General features: G+C 36.0%; 1 protein-coding gene across 2 annotated transcripts in view; it reads left to right on the top strand.

Moving 5' to 3' along the window:
• The window catches only part of MTMR2 (myotubularin related protein 2), a 119,086-nt gene that overhangs the window by 59,892 nt on the left and 39,591 nt on the right, over positions 1-19,603 (top strand). For both annotated transcript variants that reach the window (XM_026505303.4, XM_026505304.4), the window contains 5 exons: positions 5,989-6,064; positions 9,490-9,584; positions 9,740-9,850; positions 12,761-12,862; positions 13,980-14,063. In XM_026505303.4, coding sequence (XP_026361088.1) covers positions 5,989-6,064; positions 9,490-9,584; positions 9,740-9,850; positions 12,761-12,862; positions 13,980-14,063 — 468 coding nt within the window. The remainder of the gene's footprint in view (positions 1-5,988; positions 6,065-9,489; positions 9,585-9,739; positions 9,851-12,760; positions 12,863-13,979; positions 14,064-19,603) is intronic.

Below are 19,603 nucleotides of genomic sequence, written 5' to 3'. Positions count from 1 at the left end.
CTTCCAGTGGAGTGCTGGAACTTCTCCTCTAGAAACCTGGACTTCTGTATAGGCTTTCTCATCCATGGGGATCTGCCCAAGTTGGTGTTTTCTAGGTGTTATAGCCAAGAAGGTTTGGAGTCCATTCACAGGCTCCTGCTGTTTCCATAGCCCGTACCAGGTTCTGTCTGCCTGTTACCTGTTGCACAAGTGGGTGAGGCTCCTCCTGGGCCCCTTGATTCCAGAGCTCCCGTGGAGGCACTTTTGTTCATGGGTAGGTGCCAAATTTTAGATGTGAAGGGGCAACAAAAATGAGGGCCATCTTAGGGTGCCATGATGTTGACATCACTCTTCTTGCTGCTTTCCTCAGAATAGTAAGATGCTTGCTATTTTGTACCTAAATTTTCAGGGGTGAGAGAGATTTATGACATGCAGTCTCAGATATTAATCCCTGTCTATTTTAGAGCAGAGGAAAAAAGCACCATGTGATTAGGCCACTGTGGAAAGAGACAGTAAAAACTTACCTTGATGCTACTAAGTGGATGATAAATATTTTTTACATTTTTTAAGTGTTTTTACATTTTAATAGCACCTTGCAAAGCCCTGTATGATGCAACTGTCTCATTTCATATTCACAAACCTGTAAGATAGATCTTGATAATATGAACGATGAAACTAAGATTCAGAGAGGTTAGTATGGGTGGCAGTAAATGGATTTTATTTTGGGGGGGCAGGAAGATGTAAGATGTAAAACTTAAGTCTTTGCTATACATCACAAATTTCTTATACATAAGTTTTTATTTTGATTTCCCTTTTCAGCTTAATTATTGCCTCAGGTAATTTTTTTTCTTTTTTAAAAGCAGGACATGTGGGTTATATTTTTGGTAACTTAGCATATCTGACAGTAACTTCCTTTTGCCATCAAACATGTCAGAGAGGTCACACCATTTTCTTTCAAAGATCTGGTAACATTTTGTTACTGTTTTCTACAATGTAGTTTTACAGATAAATTGAAGCTGGCTTGATCTTGCTTTTGTATGCAACTTCCCCTAGACCTCTCTCTTTTGGCCTATATTCTCATAGGTTGTCTTTTAATTCTTACATTTCAAAAAAAAACTTGCTATGATTCACCTAGATATATCTCTGTTCATTGATTTTTTGGGGGGAGAAGGGGCAGAGGAAGAGGGAGAGAGAGAATCTTAAACAGGCTCCACACTTAGCCCGATGTGCGGCTCGATCTCACAATCCTGAGATCATAACCTGAGCTGAAATCAGTTGAGTCAGATAACAGACTGAGCCCCCTAGGTGCTCCTCTGTTCATTGATCTTTTTTTTTTTTTAAGATTGATTGATTGATTTATCAGAGAGAAAGAGAGAAACTGTGAGTGTGAGCACGAACAGGGGGAAATGCAGGCAGAGAGAGAAGCAGGCTCCCCAGTGTGGAAGGACCCTGATGTGGGGCTCGATCCCAGGAACCTGGGATCATGACCTGAGCTGAGGGCAGATGCTTAATTGACTGAGCCACCCAGGCATCCCTGTTCATTGATTTTTAGGTGGAACATGGCAAACTATTTTGATCAACAAACTTAGAAAATCTTTATTCATTTCAAAAGCATGTTCTTCAGTTGTATCTTGGATTATTGCTCCTATTCTGTTTTGATTTTTTTCTTTCAGGAAATAGAATTCTTTTATTGGTTCTTTTTTTTAATTTAATTTTTATTTTTTTTATTTTTCTTAATTTTTAAAAATAATCTTTATTTTGTTATATTAGTCACCATACAGTACATCCCCAGTTTTTGATGTAATGTTCCATGATTCATTATTTGCATATAACACCCAGTGCACCACGCAATATGTGTCCTCCTTAATACCCATCACCGGCCTTTCCCAATCCCCCACCCCCCTCCCCTCTGAAGCCCTCAGTTTTATTGGTTCTTTATTATCTTCCTTCATGGCTTTTATCTCTGTTTTTTCCTACAAATTCTTAGAGCAGTTTTCATGTTTGCCCTCAACATAAATGCTGTTTTCTGAATAACCAATTCAGTTCTTTATTATTTCCAACACAGATTTTGTCACTACATTTTAAAATTTTGCAGTCATTCTTTATCTTACTCATTTTTCTTAGTCTCACTGTCTCTTTCCTTATGACTTTCTGTTTTTGCTTCTTAGGGAATATGGTTGATTTCCTTTTGGGTATACCAAATAGCTTATAAATGTTTCTACTAATGCCTATAGAGAATTCTATTCAGAAGACTGCTTTTTTTGTTGAGCCTCAGGCTGATACCTCCTTTTCCTTTTCCAATAATTTTTTTTTTGTAGGCCCTGTTTTTTCTCTTCTATATAAGGATAGATTTGTTCATAGTCAGTGTTTGCCAACAAAGGATCTGGATTGCCCTTGGCCCTGCTCCATTCACTCTTTTGAGTTCCTTTTTCTATCTTCAGCTCTAAAGTGAGTTGTTTATGTATATCCTCTAGTCTATGCCTATTGTTAAAAGTCTGCCATCTGGGGCAGCTTTTCTGGGCAAATATGGTATCTTGACTGGCTTCTCTTCATTGCCTTGCTCTCCAACATTCTGGTCAGAGCAAGTATAAGAGAGCCCATGGCTCTCAACATGCACGACTTGCATGAGTCTCCCTGTCTCTTTTCTCACTTAATAAAGATTTACTTAGGAAGTTATGCCTCCTGAACCACCATGTGTTTGTGCCAGAACTGCCTTCCTATCTATTCATGTATATAACACACATTTTCTGGGCTTTGCAGTTTTTTTCTGAGCGTAGAAATATAGAAAGACAGTAAGTCCTAGGGAACAACACTGTAGCAGCTACAAGGATGTATACCTGTGCAGTGTAGGAACTCCTGCGGCTTTGTAAGGGGCATAATCTTTGTATTTCCAAGTCAGGTGGTAGATGACAGGCAAAGGATAAAGCATTTTATTTTATTTATTTTTAAAAGATTTTATTTATTTGAGAGAGAGAGTGTGTGTGCACGAGCAGGGAGAGGGGCAGAGAGAGACGGAGACTCCCGCTGAGCAGGGATTCCCAATGTGGGACTCAGTCCCAGAACCGCGGGATCATGACTTGAGCCGAAGGCAGACGCCTAACTGACTGAGCCACCTAGGCGTCCCAGGATAAAGCATTTTAGATGATCTTTCACATGTGTAACATGTTTGATTTTTGTTCTTTGTGTACTGTGTTAGTTGTTATTTGTATCTTTCAATCTAATTCTGTTGTTTTCGTAATTAGTAGAAATTCTTAACCAGATTCTAGTCATCAGTTGTTAGTCTGAATTTTTATTATTGTGATCAATAGAAAACACTTATTAAGTATATATTATATGTCAACACTGGTATAAATGCTTTAAATGTATTAACTCATTTGACACTTTTATGGGGCAGTATGATTATTATCATTGTATAGAGGCATAAAGAAGTTGAGCACTCTACCCAAGAGCACTTAGCATGTGGCACAGTCAGGATTTGAACCCAGGGAAAGTCTATATATTTGCGTGTTTCAAGTTTATATTCTGTTTTCTGCATCTGCATAGGCTCATTCTTTCTCCCTCTCTCCCTCCCTCCTCCTGCTCTCTTTCTTTCTTCTATGACTTCATAAAAGGCTGTATCATGAACTGGCAACTGGATGCCATTCAAAAATATAACCTTTTATGAGTTTTAGAATGGGAAATATAAAAAATTATGTGTGTATGTTTTAGTTCTTTAGGTATTGCATTAAGGTTACTTTATGAAACAAATAATTAAACTTTCAAAAGTATGATATAATTTGTTTAGATTGCAAGTTTATTAAACAGAATTAATTTGGTGTCTGTAGTTTTCAGTTTATTGGCCTTAGGTGAACATTGGGCTGTGGCAATAATGTCTAACTGTTTTGTCTAATCCTCCCTAAGCACCTAACTTAAAGTAAGGAATGACTTAATTATCAAGAAGAATTAGATTCATTAGATTAGTACTGCTCAAAATGGGTACCACTAGAAATATGACTGTTGAACACTTGAAATGTGGCTGGTCTAGATTGAGATGTGCTGTAAGTAGAAAATACACTCTAGATTTCAAAGGCATAGTATGAATAAAAGAATATAAAATACTCATTAATACTTTAAAAATACTAATTATATGTTGAAATGACAATATTTTTTATTTATTGGATTAAGTAAAATCTATTAGAATGAATTTTGCCTGTTCCTTTTTACTGTTTTAATGTGACTACTAGAAAATTAAAAATTACATATATGGCTTGTGTTCTATTTCTGTTCGGTATTGTGAAGTATGTAAGATATGATACCTCTTCTCTCAGAGTCTGGTAGCAAGAAAACAGATAAGCAGAGTGGTGTGGTCAGTGCTAGATAGGAGCTCATGCAGAAGAGACCTCTAACCGAATTTGAGGGCCTGCAGAAGTTGACCTTTAAAGCAGCAATAGTTTTTTTCTTCCTTTTTACCTTCCTTTGAAGACTCTAAGTCTACTTTTTGGACTGAAGGAAATAAGAGTCAGAAGCTACTTAAAAAAGTAAGCATCTTTTTTTTAGTGGTATTGGTTCTCAGTCTAATGAAAGGCATCAAGGTTGAAGGAGAAGGCCTGAGTCTGCACAGAGACCACTGCTCCAACCTCCCCCAGAACTGGCTTAGACAACCAATTTGATGCTGCTGTCCTTTGCTAAGTATGGAATACAGGTCAATTTGCGATCTATTGAGTTCAGGGTGTCTGGGGGACATCTGGTTGGGGAGAAACATTAGCAGTTGGATGAATGGAACCTAGAGTCCAAGAAAACTCTCGGCTGGCAGGATAGATTAAAGTTAGGTGAAGTCATAGATAAGGTATGAGATATCAGGAAGCGAATAACGTGAGATACGGACAAACCTCTGTGGAACAGGGAAGGTTGAAGAAAGGGAATTAAAGGTCATTGAAAAAGAATAGTCAGAGGAGGAAGAGTTTAACAGGACAGTATGCTTTCAAGAAGCAGGCAAGTATAGGTAGTGTCAAATGTCATTAAGAGAGAAAAATAAAGACTGAGAAATATTCGTTATCTTTAATAATGAGGAGGTGATTGGGAAGAAAGTGGGTTCCCTGGAAGGATTGGGTTGGGTGGCAAAGCCAGATTGCAGAATGTTGAGGAAATAATGGGAGCTAAAAAATTGGAGACGATGAAGATTATTGTTTGGTAGTGAAAGAGGCAGAGGTGGGGAGGCTCATGGTACCCAAGGGGATGTATTTATATTTAGCATATGACAGCATGTGTGCGTGTGTGTGTGTGTGTGTGTGTGTGTGTGTGTGTGTTCGTGTGCACATTGTAAATCCATTATACAGCCATGTTTCTGTATCTGTATATTCTTGGAATACAGTGTAGCGTCCACAGTGTAACGTCCTTTGTAAGGTAACTATTCAGTAACAGTTGTTGATCATGATTTTAATCTATTTAATATCTCTTTTTCAACAAGATACTTTATCACCATCATTTCCAAATTCTCTAAACATTAAATCTACATAAGAGCTTGATTTTATCTGGGTTTAAATGCACTGGGGCCCCTGAACATGGCTTAATGGAAAGAACATGGACTTTAAACTATAATTTATACCTACTAAACTATACTATACAGTCCACTAAACTATAGTTTATACGTAGATTCTGACTTGTTAGCTGTGTGATCTCGAACAAGTTAATTGTCGCTCCTGACCTGTTTTTCTTCATTTAGGAACTGAGGATAATAACACCTACCCTTTACAGGGCTGTCGTGGGATTCACTGAGAAAACATGTCAAGTGTTTTGTACAGTACCCTACTTAAAGTAGGCACTCAGTAAATGCTGGGTAGAAAAACAGCAACTTCACAAGTTGGACATGCCAACACCACAGTTTCTATAATTTGATTTAAAGTAGTATTTGTGATATAATGTTATAACTTTAAATAAGAGCAAGCATGCTCAATTGAAATTGGAGTGAAAAAGTAGCCTTTGAATAAAACATGTTTCTTTTCTTGCTCCCTCCTCCCCTTTCCAATCCAGGTCCTGAGGGAATCTAACAAATTAGCAGAAATGGAAGAACCACCCTTGCTTCCAGGAGAAAATATTAAAGACATGGGTCTGTAATGGTATTTTTTGTTGAATTTCCTTCTCCTTTCTGAGTGCACAGACTATTCAGTACTCTCAGTGTATAGAGAACAGGTTCACTGTCCAAGATACCTCCTGTCTGGCAGCACTCATTACTGCCACCCTTCCCAACATTTGGTGGGTCCTGTATGCCTAGATCCACTACACCTGCTGGTTATGTTTGTAGTTGGACTATAGGGAAACATGCAAATTGAATTATATTCTGCTTCTTCTCTGGTTTGCTTTACATTCATTGAAAGTAGGGGGCTTTTTTTTTTTTTTTTTAAACTTGCTGAATTTTCAAAAGAATATTTCATTAATTTGAATGACTGCAGTAAGATATTGGTTTGCCTAGATAAAACATTGGATTGTCACTTTGTATGAGTAATTTTTCTTATAACACATTCTTTCTTTCTGTTTATTTTTTCTACTCTGAATAAACTTGCGTCAGTTTTTGAATAAAGATATTTCATCTCCATTGCAAAGCAAGGTGTTTGCATCTAGGTGCTTTTCTTTTGCAGCCCAAAGAACTAAGCATTAACTTATTGTATGGACTAGAAACAAGCATTTAAGATTTTTTTTTGTCCTCATGCTTTTACTTTATTAAATCTATGTGGTAATCTACAAAATACCATAGATTTTAAGAAATAAAGTAGTGTGTTAGGAGAATAAATGGTTTCTTCGCCAAAGAAACACCACCTTTCATTTTATTGTTAATTTACAACATGTGGTAGAAGAGGAGCCAGGGAGGGAAATTGAGGAGTGAAGAGAGTGTGACATAGTAAGAACTAAAGAGAGCCAGACTGTACACTTAAACCTTTGTCCAGGTAGGTGCTTCACTTCTGCATGTCTGTATCTTGGATTCGGTGCTTCCTGTGCATTGAGGGCCATCTCACCATCTCTGCCCATCTAATGGATACCTGCCATTGGGGCACAACTTATATGCCTCTATTCCTTGAACCTTTTCTGATCCCACAGCCGAATGGACTTCCCCTTCATTGTATTACTTAGCATATGTTTTTCTGCCTCTCTTTCTGTACAGATTGCATGCTCTCGTTTATTACATTTGTTTGTATGTATTTTATATCCTTACAAATATGTATTTTCAAGGTTCATTTTAGTCTACCTCACAGAAAATATTATGGCTTCTTCCCCTGTGAACTCAGTGAAAATTTGAGAGGGTTAGTAAATCTAAGCTCTTTTGGTACCACTAGGCGGTATCAGTATTGCAAAATTTAGAGGAATACCTAGTATATTAAATATTCTGATTCAAAATAACCTATCTAGACTTGATTTTATGCAAAATTACTTTGAACATAAAGCGTAAGGCTAGAATAACCTAGATTATATTAATTCCTCTAAAAAAGACATTTAATTTTTAGTTGGTCTAATGTAAATCTGCAGTTTAGTTTTTTTAAAAGTTGGAGTAGTGTTAGGAACATCAACAACATACTAATTTAAGGAAGTAACAGTCTCAGAGTATTGTGGCCTGGGCATCTCAGAAGTAGAGATAGCCCCAGACTACAGTATTTCAACCTTTACACTTTAGAAGTCAGATGGTGCTATGTTAGTGGCTTAGCTTTGCATGACGTGATGGAAAGTGATTTGAATTTGTAATCAGAGGAACTGCTTTTAAGTCTTAATCTTTGCAGTTCCTGGTTCTGAAATATTAGGCTATTCGTTATACTTCTCTGAGCCCTGGTGTTCTCATCTAAAATTTATAGGTTTTATTATAGGTCTTATATACAAGGCTTGTTATGAAGGTTAAAGGAAGTACTCAGGTGAAAAATACTTTATAAACTTTGAAGTGCAAGGCCATCAGTGTTGGTTGTTACTACTGTCATTTACTCTGGTATGGCTCCCGGTCATAATCTCTTGTCTACTTGGTGCAAACCCTGCTAAGCATTAATTCTCCCTTCAGTGTGATTTAGCTGCCACCAGACTGAGAAGGAAGGATAAAGGGGGCAGAACAAATGATCAATGATAATAATAACATAGATATAAACCCTTATGTATGTATAGTACTTCCAATTTTGGAATCACTTTCATGAGTATTATCTCATGATTTTAGAATAAAAGGCAAGATGTAACAAAAACATGGGACGAAGGGGAACATATCTTGTGGCAGCATATAGAATAATGAGGTTGATTTTTCTTGTGTAAGTAAGAAAACTGGCTCTGGAAAGAATCCAGAAATGTTTTAGTAGCATTGAATAAAGCTTTTTCTACTTGAGGTAAAAATTTATAAGGGCAAGAAAGTATATGCAAGGGAAGTTTGTGTATCTTTCTATAATGATAGGTTTATTTAATTTTAAAAGTGTCCCTCTAAATGAAACATGCATTGAAAACAATGATTTAAAAAATGTAGCTCATACTTGAACATTCCTAAGGGAACTATTTTGAAGGTTAGAAATGTGTGTTATAAGATCAGTCTCATTTCAGATTCCATACAAAGTGTTCAGTCCTTCAAAGTGGTGAGTAAAAAGCAAAGTCAGGAAGTTGCAATACCTTATTAAATGTATTTTATGTCCCTACATTTTCCCAGAAGTCCTTTGGAAAGTTCTTAGCAGTTTGTTGCTCCTAGTTGTGCCTTACTTTCCGGAGCGATGAAGATATTTCTTTATTTGCTCATTTGCTGCTATAATGACATACCAGGGATTTATGACTATTTTAAGATATAAAAAAGTTTGTAGTGGGTATTATGAACTCTACCATATTAAATACTATTTTGAGCTAGTGGTAGCTGAGTTATACTGCTTAATTAATGAATGTTTTAAAAAGCATTATACTGTGCAGATTCATCATTTATCATTTAATAGAACAATGCTTGTGATTATTTCTCTATAAATTTTGACATCAGTTGCTTGGTCAGGAATATAATATCCTCTTATTTAATTATTACCTTTCTAAGAAATTATATTTCATATACATTGCATTTCTCCTACAGTATTTTCCCATTAGGAAATCAGTCAGGAGTTGCTGGTATTATGTATTTCAAATATATTTTTAGAGGAATGTTGACAAATTAGACCGACCAGAAGACAACCAGCAGATTGGTGAGGTGATCTAGAAACTAGATGACTGGTGACTGTGGCTTGCAACATTTGCAGTTGTTAACCACCATTACTACTACCCTTCCACCCACTACCCCAACTTCCACATGTATTTTATCCAGCAGGGATAGTGGCTAGCCTTGTCTCCTGTCTGAAGGTAGGGGTTATCTCTACCTCTTCAGTCCTTCCCAGATTTCTGCATGGTTAGAAGCCTGGATTTGGCTTCTGAGTTCTGTTGGAACACTGATTCTGTGATTTTTTTTTTTTTTAAGCATAGATTAGAACAGCAATCAGAATTTTAGTAAATTTCACTTGTGAAAAGATGAGAGTGCAGTTTTTAATAATGGACTCTTTGCCTTTGCAGCCAAAGATGTGACTTATATATGTCCATTCACTGGTGCTGTACGAGGAACTCTGACTGTCACGAATTACAGGTTATATTTTAAAAGCATGGAACGGGTAAGACTTGTTTGATTAGATTTTTATATGTACATCTGTATGTTCTTTGCAGTTTTGTTCATTTCTGATCATCTTTAATTAAGGCATTTCTAATTAAGATAATTGTACAGTATCAATTGCTTAGTTTTAATTGTTTTTTTCTTTCCTTCCTTTAGGATCCCCCATTTGTTTTAGATGCCTCTCTTGGTGTGATAAGTAGAGTAGAAAAAATTGGTGGTGCTTCTAGTCGAGGTGAAAATTCTTATGGACTAGAAACTGTGTGTAAGGTAAATGGTTTATTTATGCAATTTTATTTGGTTTGAAAAGCTTTCAATTAAATAGAGCCTGGGTGTAGAAACTGGTTTCCAAACTGTCAAGTACATTTCATACTGGAATATCATCCTAGAAGACAACAACAACATTTAAGAGTAATAAAAGGTGATCTATCATGAATTAGGCTTAAATTCTTTTGGACCCAGTACACGGTACTTTGACATTGATTATTTCATAATGTTGAGCCTCGAAAAATCTGAAGTAGACAAGGTAGACATTATTACCTTTAATTTACAAATTAGAAACATAGGCTGAGTGGTTAAGGCATAGGACTTTGTAGTGGAAGAACTGGCTCAGGTACATTCATCATAACCTGTCTTTCCTATTTCTACTTCTCATAATTTTTCTGCTTCCTGAAACAATGGTGTGGAAAACTTGACATTATAAATCTTCCCTATTTTCTTACCTAACTCCTGTTCTTTTTTTTTTTTTTCCTTATGATCAGCTCTGTTTTATTTTCCTCCCCATATTTATCTTTGCCATGAATATTCTCTAACTCGGAGAATTTAACTGTTTTACCTTTTAAGAAAATTTTAATTCCAGTGTAGCTAATATACAGTGTTATATTAGTTTCAGGTGGACAATATAGTGATTCAGCAGTTCCATATGCTACTCAGTGCTCATCAAGATAAGTGTACTCTTAATCCCCTTCACCTATTTCACCCTCCCTGCCACCCATCTCCCCTCTGGTAACCATCGATTCTCTATAGTTAAGAGCCTGTTTCTTGGCTTGTCTCTTTTTTTTTTTTTCTTTGTTCATTTGTTTTGTTTCTTAAATTCCACATATGAGTGAAATCATATGGTATTTGTCTTTCTCTGGCTAGATTATTTCGCTTAGCATTATACTAACTCCATCCATGTCATTGCAAATGGCAAGATTTCATTCTTATGCCTGAGTAATACACCATTCTCTCTCTGTTTGTACATCATCTTCTTTATCCATTCATCTACTGATGGACACTTGGGCTGCTTCCCTAGTTTAGCTATTGCAAATAATGCTGCAGTAAACATAGGGATGCATGTATCTGTCTGAATTAGTGTTTTTGTGTTCTTTGGGTAAATACCCAGTAATGTGTTTACTGGATTGTAGGGTATTCTGTTATTAATTTTTTGAGGAACTTCCATACTGTTTTCCATAGTGGTTGCACCATTTTGCATTCCCACCAACAGTGCATGAGGGTTTCTTTTTCTCTACATCCTCACCAACACTTGTTGTTTCTTGAGTTTTTGATTTTAGCCATTCTGACAGGTGTAGGAGCTATCCCATTGTTTTGATTTGATGATGTTTAACTTGTATTCCTTAAGTGCATTGGTACTTGAATGAAACTTAGATTTTTACACTTTCATTATTCTGTTCAGTCATAGATATTTCATACCTGGTGCCACTTCAATAGGTCTCTCTTCTCATTATGGCCTAATTAACACCTGTGCACATTTCAGTTTTAGATCACCTTATTTTTTTTTTCCTGCTGTTCTGCCAGTGCCAAAAGTAAAAGCAGCAGCACGTGCATAACTTTCAAGTTACTTTCTTATGCTAATCTTAGAAGTCCTGTAAATCTAGTAATAAAGGTAATGACTAAGTAATTATTTTTATGCGTTTTCCTTCGTAGTCAGAAGGGCTCTAAGAGTATAAGAGCTGCCAACCATGTGTCGAGCACATTGTCTCCTGATCACTTTTCTGTAATCTAATAGTAAATAGAGCATAGAATATGAGAGGACATGAAAGAGGAAGATTTTGAAGTCTTGATGCTTTTAAATATAATTTTTTCCATGGAACAAGATCATTACTGACAAACCCAAACATTCGTAGGGGTACTTTTAGAGAACTTTGTGATTAACAGTGATTATGAATATCTCTACTAGTTGTAAAGATATTTACTGAGGAAAAAACAAGGTATCAGCTCAGGTTTCCGCACATGTTTGTTTTAAAATAAGGTAAAGCTAACGTCCTAGTTTTGGGTCAGCTTTGTAATAAAATGTCCTATTTGTTCATGTACTGCAGGTGCATTAGAGTGCAGTGTTCCTGTATTCAGTTTTACAGAATGGGGTATAATAAAGCTATTTTGAATTCTGCTTAGATTAAAACACTTAGATAAGATGGGTAGTCTTGAAATTATTCTTAATCCCCAAGTTTTTCTTGGTGCAGTTAAGATGTCAGTAAACCAGAGCATAAATATCTATATTGAGCCTGAGCATAGAAAATTGCTTGAGGACAAATAACAAAAGGGAGCCTGGGGCTTTAGAGCTGATCGTAGAGCCAGGATGATATCAACCAAACATTTGAGAGTTTATCTGCCAGGAGATGTTTGAAGAACTTGGACAAAGAGAGGAGGAAGAGATTTAAGCAGAGTTTGATTCTATCAGTCTAGTAGCAGGAAACTTAATGAAGATCCAATGAAAAGAAGGGATCATAAGTAGGAAAGTTATCACCAGGCATAATGGGAACAAAGACACTTACGAAATACAACAAGAGCTAATCAGGTTTTTTAATAGGGAAATTCATGACAAGAAATGGGCTTTCCCAGGGAAGTGACAAACAATGAGCTGTGTATCAGTCATGATAGTGAGCCTCAGATACAGTATCTCTGATCAGGTGATGTCTCCTTTACTGGCTTATCTTGAGTAAATAAGCAGAAATAAAATTTCTGTCCTCTGAATTTTGCCTTGTATTAGAGCGCCTTGTGGGTTTTTTTTATCTTTCAATAAGGCATTGTGATTTCCCTGCCTCCAGGAGCTGTTTTCTTATTTTTGTATCCCACATTCACAGATCTTAATATTTTACAAGATAGTTGCAAGTTACCTTATGTGTTCATTAAATAACAGATGAACAAGGATCGATAACTTGGATCCTAAATCTCTTCTAGGATATTCGGAATTTACGGTTTGCTCATAAACCTGAGGGGCGAACAAGAAGATCCATTTTTGAGAATCTAATGAAATATGCATTTCCTGTCTCTAATAACCTGGTAAGATGTTTTTATCTTTGAAAAATGTGTATTGTAATTTTTGATGTAGTGTAAAGAAACTTATTTAGGCTACCTAGAATCTGCATTTGTGATCCTACTTGCCATTAACCCACATGCATAATTTAGGTTTCATCTAATCTCTTGGAGCAGTTTCTCTTAGGTATGAAATGAGAAGCTGGACCAGCTGATTTCTGAGGTCCATTCCTGCTCGCTGACATTCTGTAATTATATGCTCTTTCTGCAGAGGGCGTTCCCACGATGAAAAGCTATCTGTGGTCTTCATTAGGATTTGAAATCTCCTTTTTACTTTTTTCTAAAGATTGTATTTATTTGAAATCTCCTTTTAAACTAGGAGCTGAGAGTTAAGTCTAGCAATTTTAGGAGGAAAGAGTGGGCAAATACTTAGCTGAGTTCCTGCTATCTGCTAGTAATGGTGCTCCCTCATTAATGTTATATAATCTAACTTCCACATTAGTCCTGTGGTGGTAAATAGTATTTATCCCTATTAGAGTTGTAACCAGGGGCAGGTAAGCAATTAACTCAAGGGCACAACTAGTAGAGAGTAAAATTTGTAATCAGTACTGGGTTTTTGACTCTTGTTTAAATGTTTTTCATCATAGTTGTTTCTGTCATTCTGTCTACATAAATGATAAATTAGATTTTCTTTTTTGGCATTGATCGCATGCCAAAAAATAATATGTTTATTCAGTATGTTTTAGAAAATGTAGCATTAACTTCAGCTGCTTAACTGCTGACATCTGTGATATTGAACTACTTAATTATATCAGAAGATGTCTTTCGTTCTGTAAACCTTTGATTATTTAGAAGAAACCTAAACAGCTTATATCTGAAGGAAATATGGTGATTATGTTAGCATCTGATGCATTTTGGTGGTGGGCCTTTTTGCTTTTCTATGTATTTGAAAAATATGAAAAAACGATACGTTTTCAAAATTGTAAAACAAGAGCCAAAACAACAATATAGAAAAAGGACACCACTACAAAATATCCTTGCCGATAAGTAAATGAAAACTTTGGGTATGATAAGGATTCATTTCTGATTCATGCCCTCCTGGAATGTCTTTTTGTAGCTATTAACTCTTTTTACTGTTTTGTAGCCTGTTTTTGCTTTTGAATACAAAGAAGTATTTCCTGAAAATGGGTGGAAGCTATATGACTCTCTTTTAGAGTATAGAAGACAGGTATGTACTTTTGTTCTTTCAGCTTTAATATTCTGCATTATATTCATTAAAACAAAAAACTTAAGGGTAGAAGTATATAACTTTATATAGTTGTGTGGGTTTTGTTGTTGTTTAATGAAGGCTAATCCTGATTTCTTGTCTACCTTTCAGTTTCTTTAAACTGTTTTGAGACTATGTTAGTGATCTTTTATGAATCTTTACTTATCTAAGAGCTAACAAGTAAATCAGCTTATTAAAAAATGCTTAATAATGATAAAAATTAAATGGTAAATATATTTACATTTTACTATTCTTATATGCCATTCAACATTATTCACTCACCTTTTTCTCTCTTGGATATCCTTTAATATAATTCTGAAAATATTTCATAGTTTATATAAAAATTTCATTCTGCTTATAACTTAGCTCCCCGTGAAATTTTGGAAGTTTTAGGTCTTCATAGAGGACACACTTATACATAAAATATTAACAAATCAAATCTGATAGTGTACAATAGAGATAATACATCATGACTAAGGTGGGTTGGTTTACTATGAGAAAACTTATCAGTGTGATTTACCACAGTAAGAGATGAAAGCAGAATTCAGCCTGGAAATCTGTGTGACAGTCTGTCATCCCCCCTATTCTCTCTCAGTACACCACTTGCCAGAGCCCTTTACTGAATATTTAAACTCTGCCTAAAATAGTCTTTAACTTTCTGCATGTTCACTCTGCTTTCTTGAGAATTTAAGTTCAGACACATTGGTTGTTTCTTTGCTAATCATTAGATTTGAGATCCAGATTATTCTAGAATTCAGATACGAAAATGAGCTGTGATTTTTGAATTTAGATTTCAAACACTGCGTTTGAATTACAGAGCTTCTAATTTACTTAAGTTTGTTTCACAAAGCAAGGAAAAGTAAAATCCACCACTGGAGAACTAAAGATACCAAATGGTTTGAAGTATCGTTTGTTGCTCAATAGCATGTGGCCAGTAAAATTGAAAATTGCTTATTCAGTTATGAAGCCATCAGCTTGGCAAAGTATGAAGCAGAATGCGCAATAAGTGGATCAACTAAAAATTAAGAGTCTACAAGTAACTTTGCAAGATTTTTGCTAATTCAAAAAGCCAATGTCAGATTTAGGTGGGAAAGTAATCAGAAAGTCCAACAAATGTCCTGAGAATTGTCAAAATGTGAAATATTATCTCGGAATCTGGGCAAGAACTGCCATCAACATAGAACTTTGGAAAGCAGGTGAGATAACTGTGTCCACAGAAAAGAAATAAGTTATTATGGAAAAGAGAATATAAATCAAAGAGTAAATAAACAACTATACCCCTACAGAAGGAGAATTACGAGATTAGGAAATGTGGCTGTCAGACTAGAGCACTGAACTCTACATGAAATGATACAGATGCTTTGTGATCTTTGACTTACTAGATGAAGTTTTGACTTTTTTTCCTGCAGAGCTAGACACTGTCTCTGAGGCAACTAAGCTCAGGGGTTGATTTTGATGTATATTAAGTTTATTATAGAAGAAAATGAAGGTAATCTTTTAATATAAACCTTAAGACCAAAGATAACACATCAGAGTATTCTTTTTGTTCTTTTCAATTAAAAAAATTAAAAGTGGTAACACTTGCACTCTGTATAAAATTCAGAAGTTGAATTTGAATTGAATTTGAATTGAAAGGTAGGTCTCCCTCCTGGGACAACCTTGTCCCCCAGCCAGCCCAGTTCTTCTCTCTTTAGGAAATAATGTTGCTGGTTATCTGTGTATGCTTTCAGAGATTTTATGCCTTCTTTTTCATTTAATGTATTTTGGAGGATACATACTGTCTCAGAACATACAGATCTGCCTATTTTTTTCTTTTAAGTTGAAGTATAATTCACATACCATAAAACGTACCACTTTAAAATACAGTGTACTGCCTTTTAACATATGCACAAAGTTGTGCAACTATTACCACAGTCAAATTCCAGTGAGCTTGAATCATATCTCTAGCTCTTACTTAGTTCCCAGTCTTAGGTATGTGTTCTTGAATGAGTCATTTATGTCACAGTGCCTTTATTTTTTACTTGGTCATAGGAACTGCATTATAGGAATGTTTGAAGGATTAGTAATATACAGGAAGGTATTTTATTAACCAAAGAGATCTATCCAAGTGATTATTATTGTTTTTATTACTTTGTAAAGCTCTAAACACAGAACTCCTGACTGGCGAGCTTCATCGTGTGCAGCCGCTAGAACACGAGAGGACAGCCACGTTAATTCTGTAGACCTATATATTATAGTGCTGATCATACATAATTTTTAATGGGCCAAATTGTTAATAATTTTATTTAAATTTGTTGTGTTAAGAACATGTTTCTTTTGATGCATGTGGTGATTATACAGAGGACCCTTGAAATTTGTGGATAAGATCAAGAAAAATCCAGTTGCAAAAACAGTAAAAATCAGTCTTAAGGAAATAAACATGGCCTTCTGCAGAAATATTCAATCATAAGGTAGATAGATGTGTTGCTTAACAAATTTGGAAAACCCTCAAGTCCAGTCAAGGAAAACAGACTTTATCCTCAGCATTGGAATGTAAATAGCTAAGGACAGCTATAATCCAGTTAATTGGGTTGTAATTTGACTCTGACAAATGGATACATTAACTAAAGGACAATGATTTGTAGGGAGATTATAAAAATGTATGCCAAAGATCCGTAGTTGTCCGTATGTCTTTAGCACTGTCTACAAAGAGTATATGCTGACTAGTCAACTCCACTTTTCCATTTGGAAGGCAGTTCCTTTAGTGGAGATAGGTGTATCACCTTATCTAAAAATAGGAAGACAATATGCATTAGTATAAGTTAAGTCAGTGACTCTACCCCCACCCTGCCTGTTTCCTGAAGAATGTGACGCAGTCCCACTGGTAATAGTAGTTCTCCCCGGCAGTGATTTTTTAAGGATACAAGAAGGGATTGAGCTATGAGAGTACCTCCCTGGGTTGGGATGTACATTAGGATCTCAGGTGGTGTATGCTTCTCCGGTGATCCGACCATTTTAGCTCTGACTCCATGTTTGCTAAGAAAACTTGAGAAACTAATTTTGCTTCTTATGAAGGCTTCCTTGTGGTTCATTGATTTATTCATTAATCATTCCTTCCTTCACTCATCCATCCATCCATCCAATTTATGTAGCACTACATTTACTGGTGGCTAAATCCATGAAACAGGCAGACACAATCCTGACTTCCAAAAAGCATATATTTAGTGGAGGATTCAAAGAAGTAAACTGACGATTAAAATATACAGTGATGGGGCGCCTGGGTAGCGCAGTCGTTAAAGCGTCTGCCTTCGGCTCAGGGCGTGATCCCGGCGTATCGGGATCGAGCCCCACATCAGGCTCCTCCGCTGGGAGCTTGCTTCTTCCTCTCCCACTCCCCCTGCTGTGTTCCCTCTCTCGCTGGCTGTCTCTCTCTGTCAAATAAATAAATAAAATCTTAAAATAAAATAAAATAAAATATACAGTGATGAATACAGTGACTGATAAAGCAGGTACTCGAGTGAGAGAGTATGAAGCCCTTTGGGAACTGAAAATATTGGTATAGACTTGACTCAAGACTGGAGTGGTGAGAGATCAGACTGGGGAAAGCTGGAGTGTGAAGGGCTGGGCTTTGCTGAGTAGCATAAAGGAATTTCTTTCACAGTTTTATTAAGAAAGAATTGACATACATCACTGTGTAAGTTTAAGGTACACAGCATGACGGTTTGATTTACATATGTTGTGAAATGATGACCAGAATCAGTTCAGCTAACATCCATCTTCTCATATAGACAGACTAAAAAGAAAGAAAAAAGGAAACAATTTTCTCCTTTTGAGGAGAACACATAGGATTTACTCTCAGCAACTTTCCTATATATCATACAGCGGTGTTAGTTACAGTCATCATGCTGTACATTACATCCCAATAGTCATTTCTCTTATAATGGGAGTTTGTACCCTTTTGCCACCTGACCGCTTTCCTCCAGTTTTCATTCCCCCAACCACAAGTCTTTTCTATGGCAGCTGAACCAATTTACAACCCCTCAACAGGGTTTTCTTTCTTCACATCCACACCAACATTTGTCATCTCTTTATTTTTTTTATTTTTTATTTTATCATGGCCATTCTTATACATCTGAGGTGATAGCTCATGGTGGTTTTAATTTGCATTTACCTAATGACTATATTGAGAATCTTTTCATTTGCTATTGGCCTTTCATATCTTTTTTTTGAAGAAATGTTCATCAGGTCCTTCGACCATTGAATTTTTTTTTTTTTTATTTGAGTAGAGCTGACATGTAGTGTTACATTAGTTTCAGGTGTACAACATAGTGATTTGGTTTTTGCTGCTGTGTTGCATGAGTTATATATCTTGGCTATTAACCCCTTATTAGATACACAGTTTACAAATATTTTTTTCCATTCTGTAGGTTGTCTTTTCACTTTGTTGATGATTTCTTTTGCCGTACAGAAACTTTTTAGTTTGATGTGGTCCCACTTGTTTTATATTTGTTTCTTGTGCTTTTGGTATCATATCCAAAAAAATTGTTGCTAAGCTCCATGTCAAGGAGCTCTATTCCTGTATTTTCTTCTAGGGCTTTCATGGTTGTTCATATCAGTTGTAATGTCTCCTTTTTCATTTATAATTTTGTTGATTAAGACCCTTTCTCTTTTTTCCTTGGTTAGTCTAAGAGTTTGCCAACTTTATCTTTTCAGGGAACCAACACTTAGTTTGGTTGATCTTTTTTCCCCCCTTCTTTTCTGTTTTATTTATTTCTGCTCTGATCTTTATTGTTTCCTTCTGCTGATTTTGGGCTCAGTTTGTTCTTCTTTTAGTTACTTAAGATATACACTTAGGTTGTTAATGTGGGATTTTTCTTCTTTTTTTTTTTTAAGATTTATTTATTTATTAGAGGGGGCAGGGAAGGGCAGAAGGAGAGGGAGAAAGAATCCCAAGCAGACCCCACTCTGAGCGTGGAGCCCATCGCAGGGCTCAAATTAACAACCCTGAGATCACAACCTGAGCCAAAACCAAGAGTTGGATGCCTAACCGACTGCGCCCCCCAGGCGCCCTAGATTTTTCTTGCTTCTTAATGTATGCATTTATTGCTATGAACTCCCCTTTTAGAAGGCTTATGCTACGTCCTACAACTTCTGGTATGTTGTGTTTCCACTTTTGTTTGTACAGACTTTATTTCCCCTTTAATTTGTTCCCTGACCAAATGGTTGTTGGTTGTTCAGGAGAATGTTGTTTAATTTCTTTATGTTTGTGAATTTTTCAGTTTTCCTCCTGTTAGTGATTTCTAGTTTTAGGCCATTATAGACAGAGAAGATAACTAGTATGATTTTAGTCTTCTTGAATTTGCTAAGACATGTTTTGTGACCTAACATGTGGTCTATAGTAGAAAGTGTAACATGTGCACTTCAGAAGAATGTGTATTCTGCTGCTGTTGGATAGAGTATTCTGTATGTACCTGTTAGGTCTATTTTTACCATAGTGTTGTTCAAATCCTCTGATTTCTTAT

The sequence above is a fragment of the Ursus arctos genome, unplaced genomic scaffold (assembly GCF_023065955.2).
Source record: "Ursus arctos isolate Adak ecotype North America unplaced genomic scaffold, UrsArc2.0 scaffold_22, whole genome shotgun sequence".
Lineage (NCBI taxonomy): Eukaryota > Metazoa > Chordata > Mammalia > Carnivora > Ursidae > Ursus > Ursus arctos.
The sequence above is the reverse complement of the archived record's forward strand: the minus strand, read 5'-3'. Positions and strand labels throughout refer to the sequence as shown.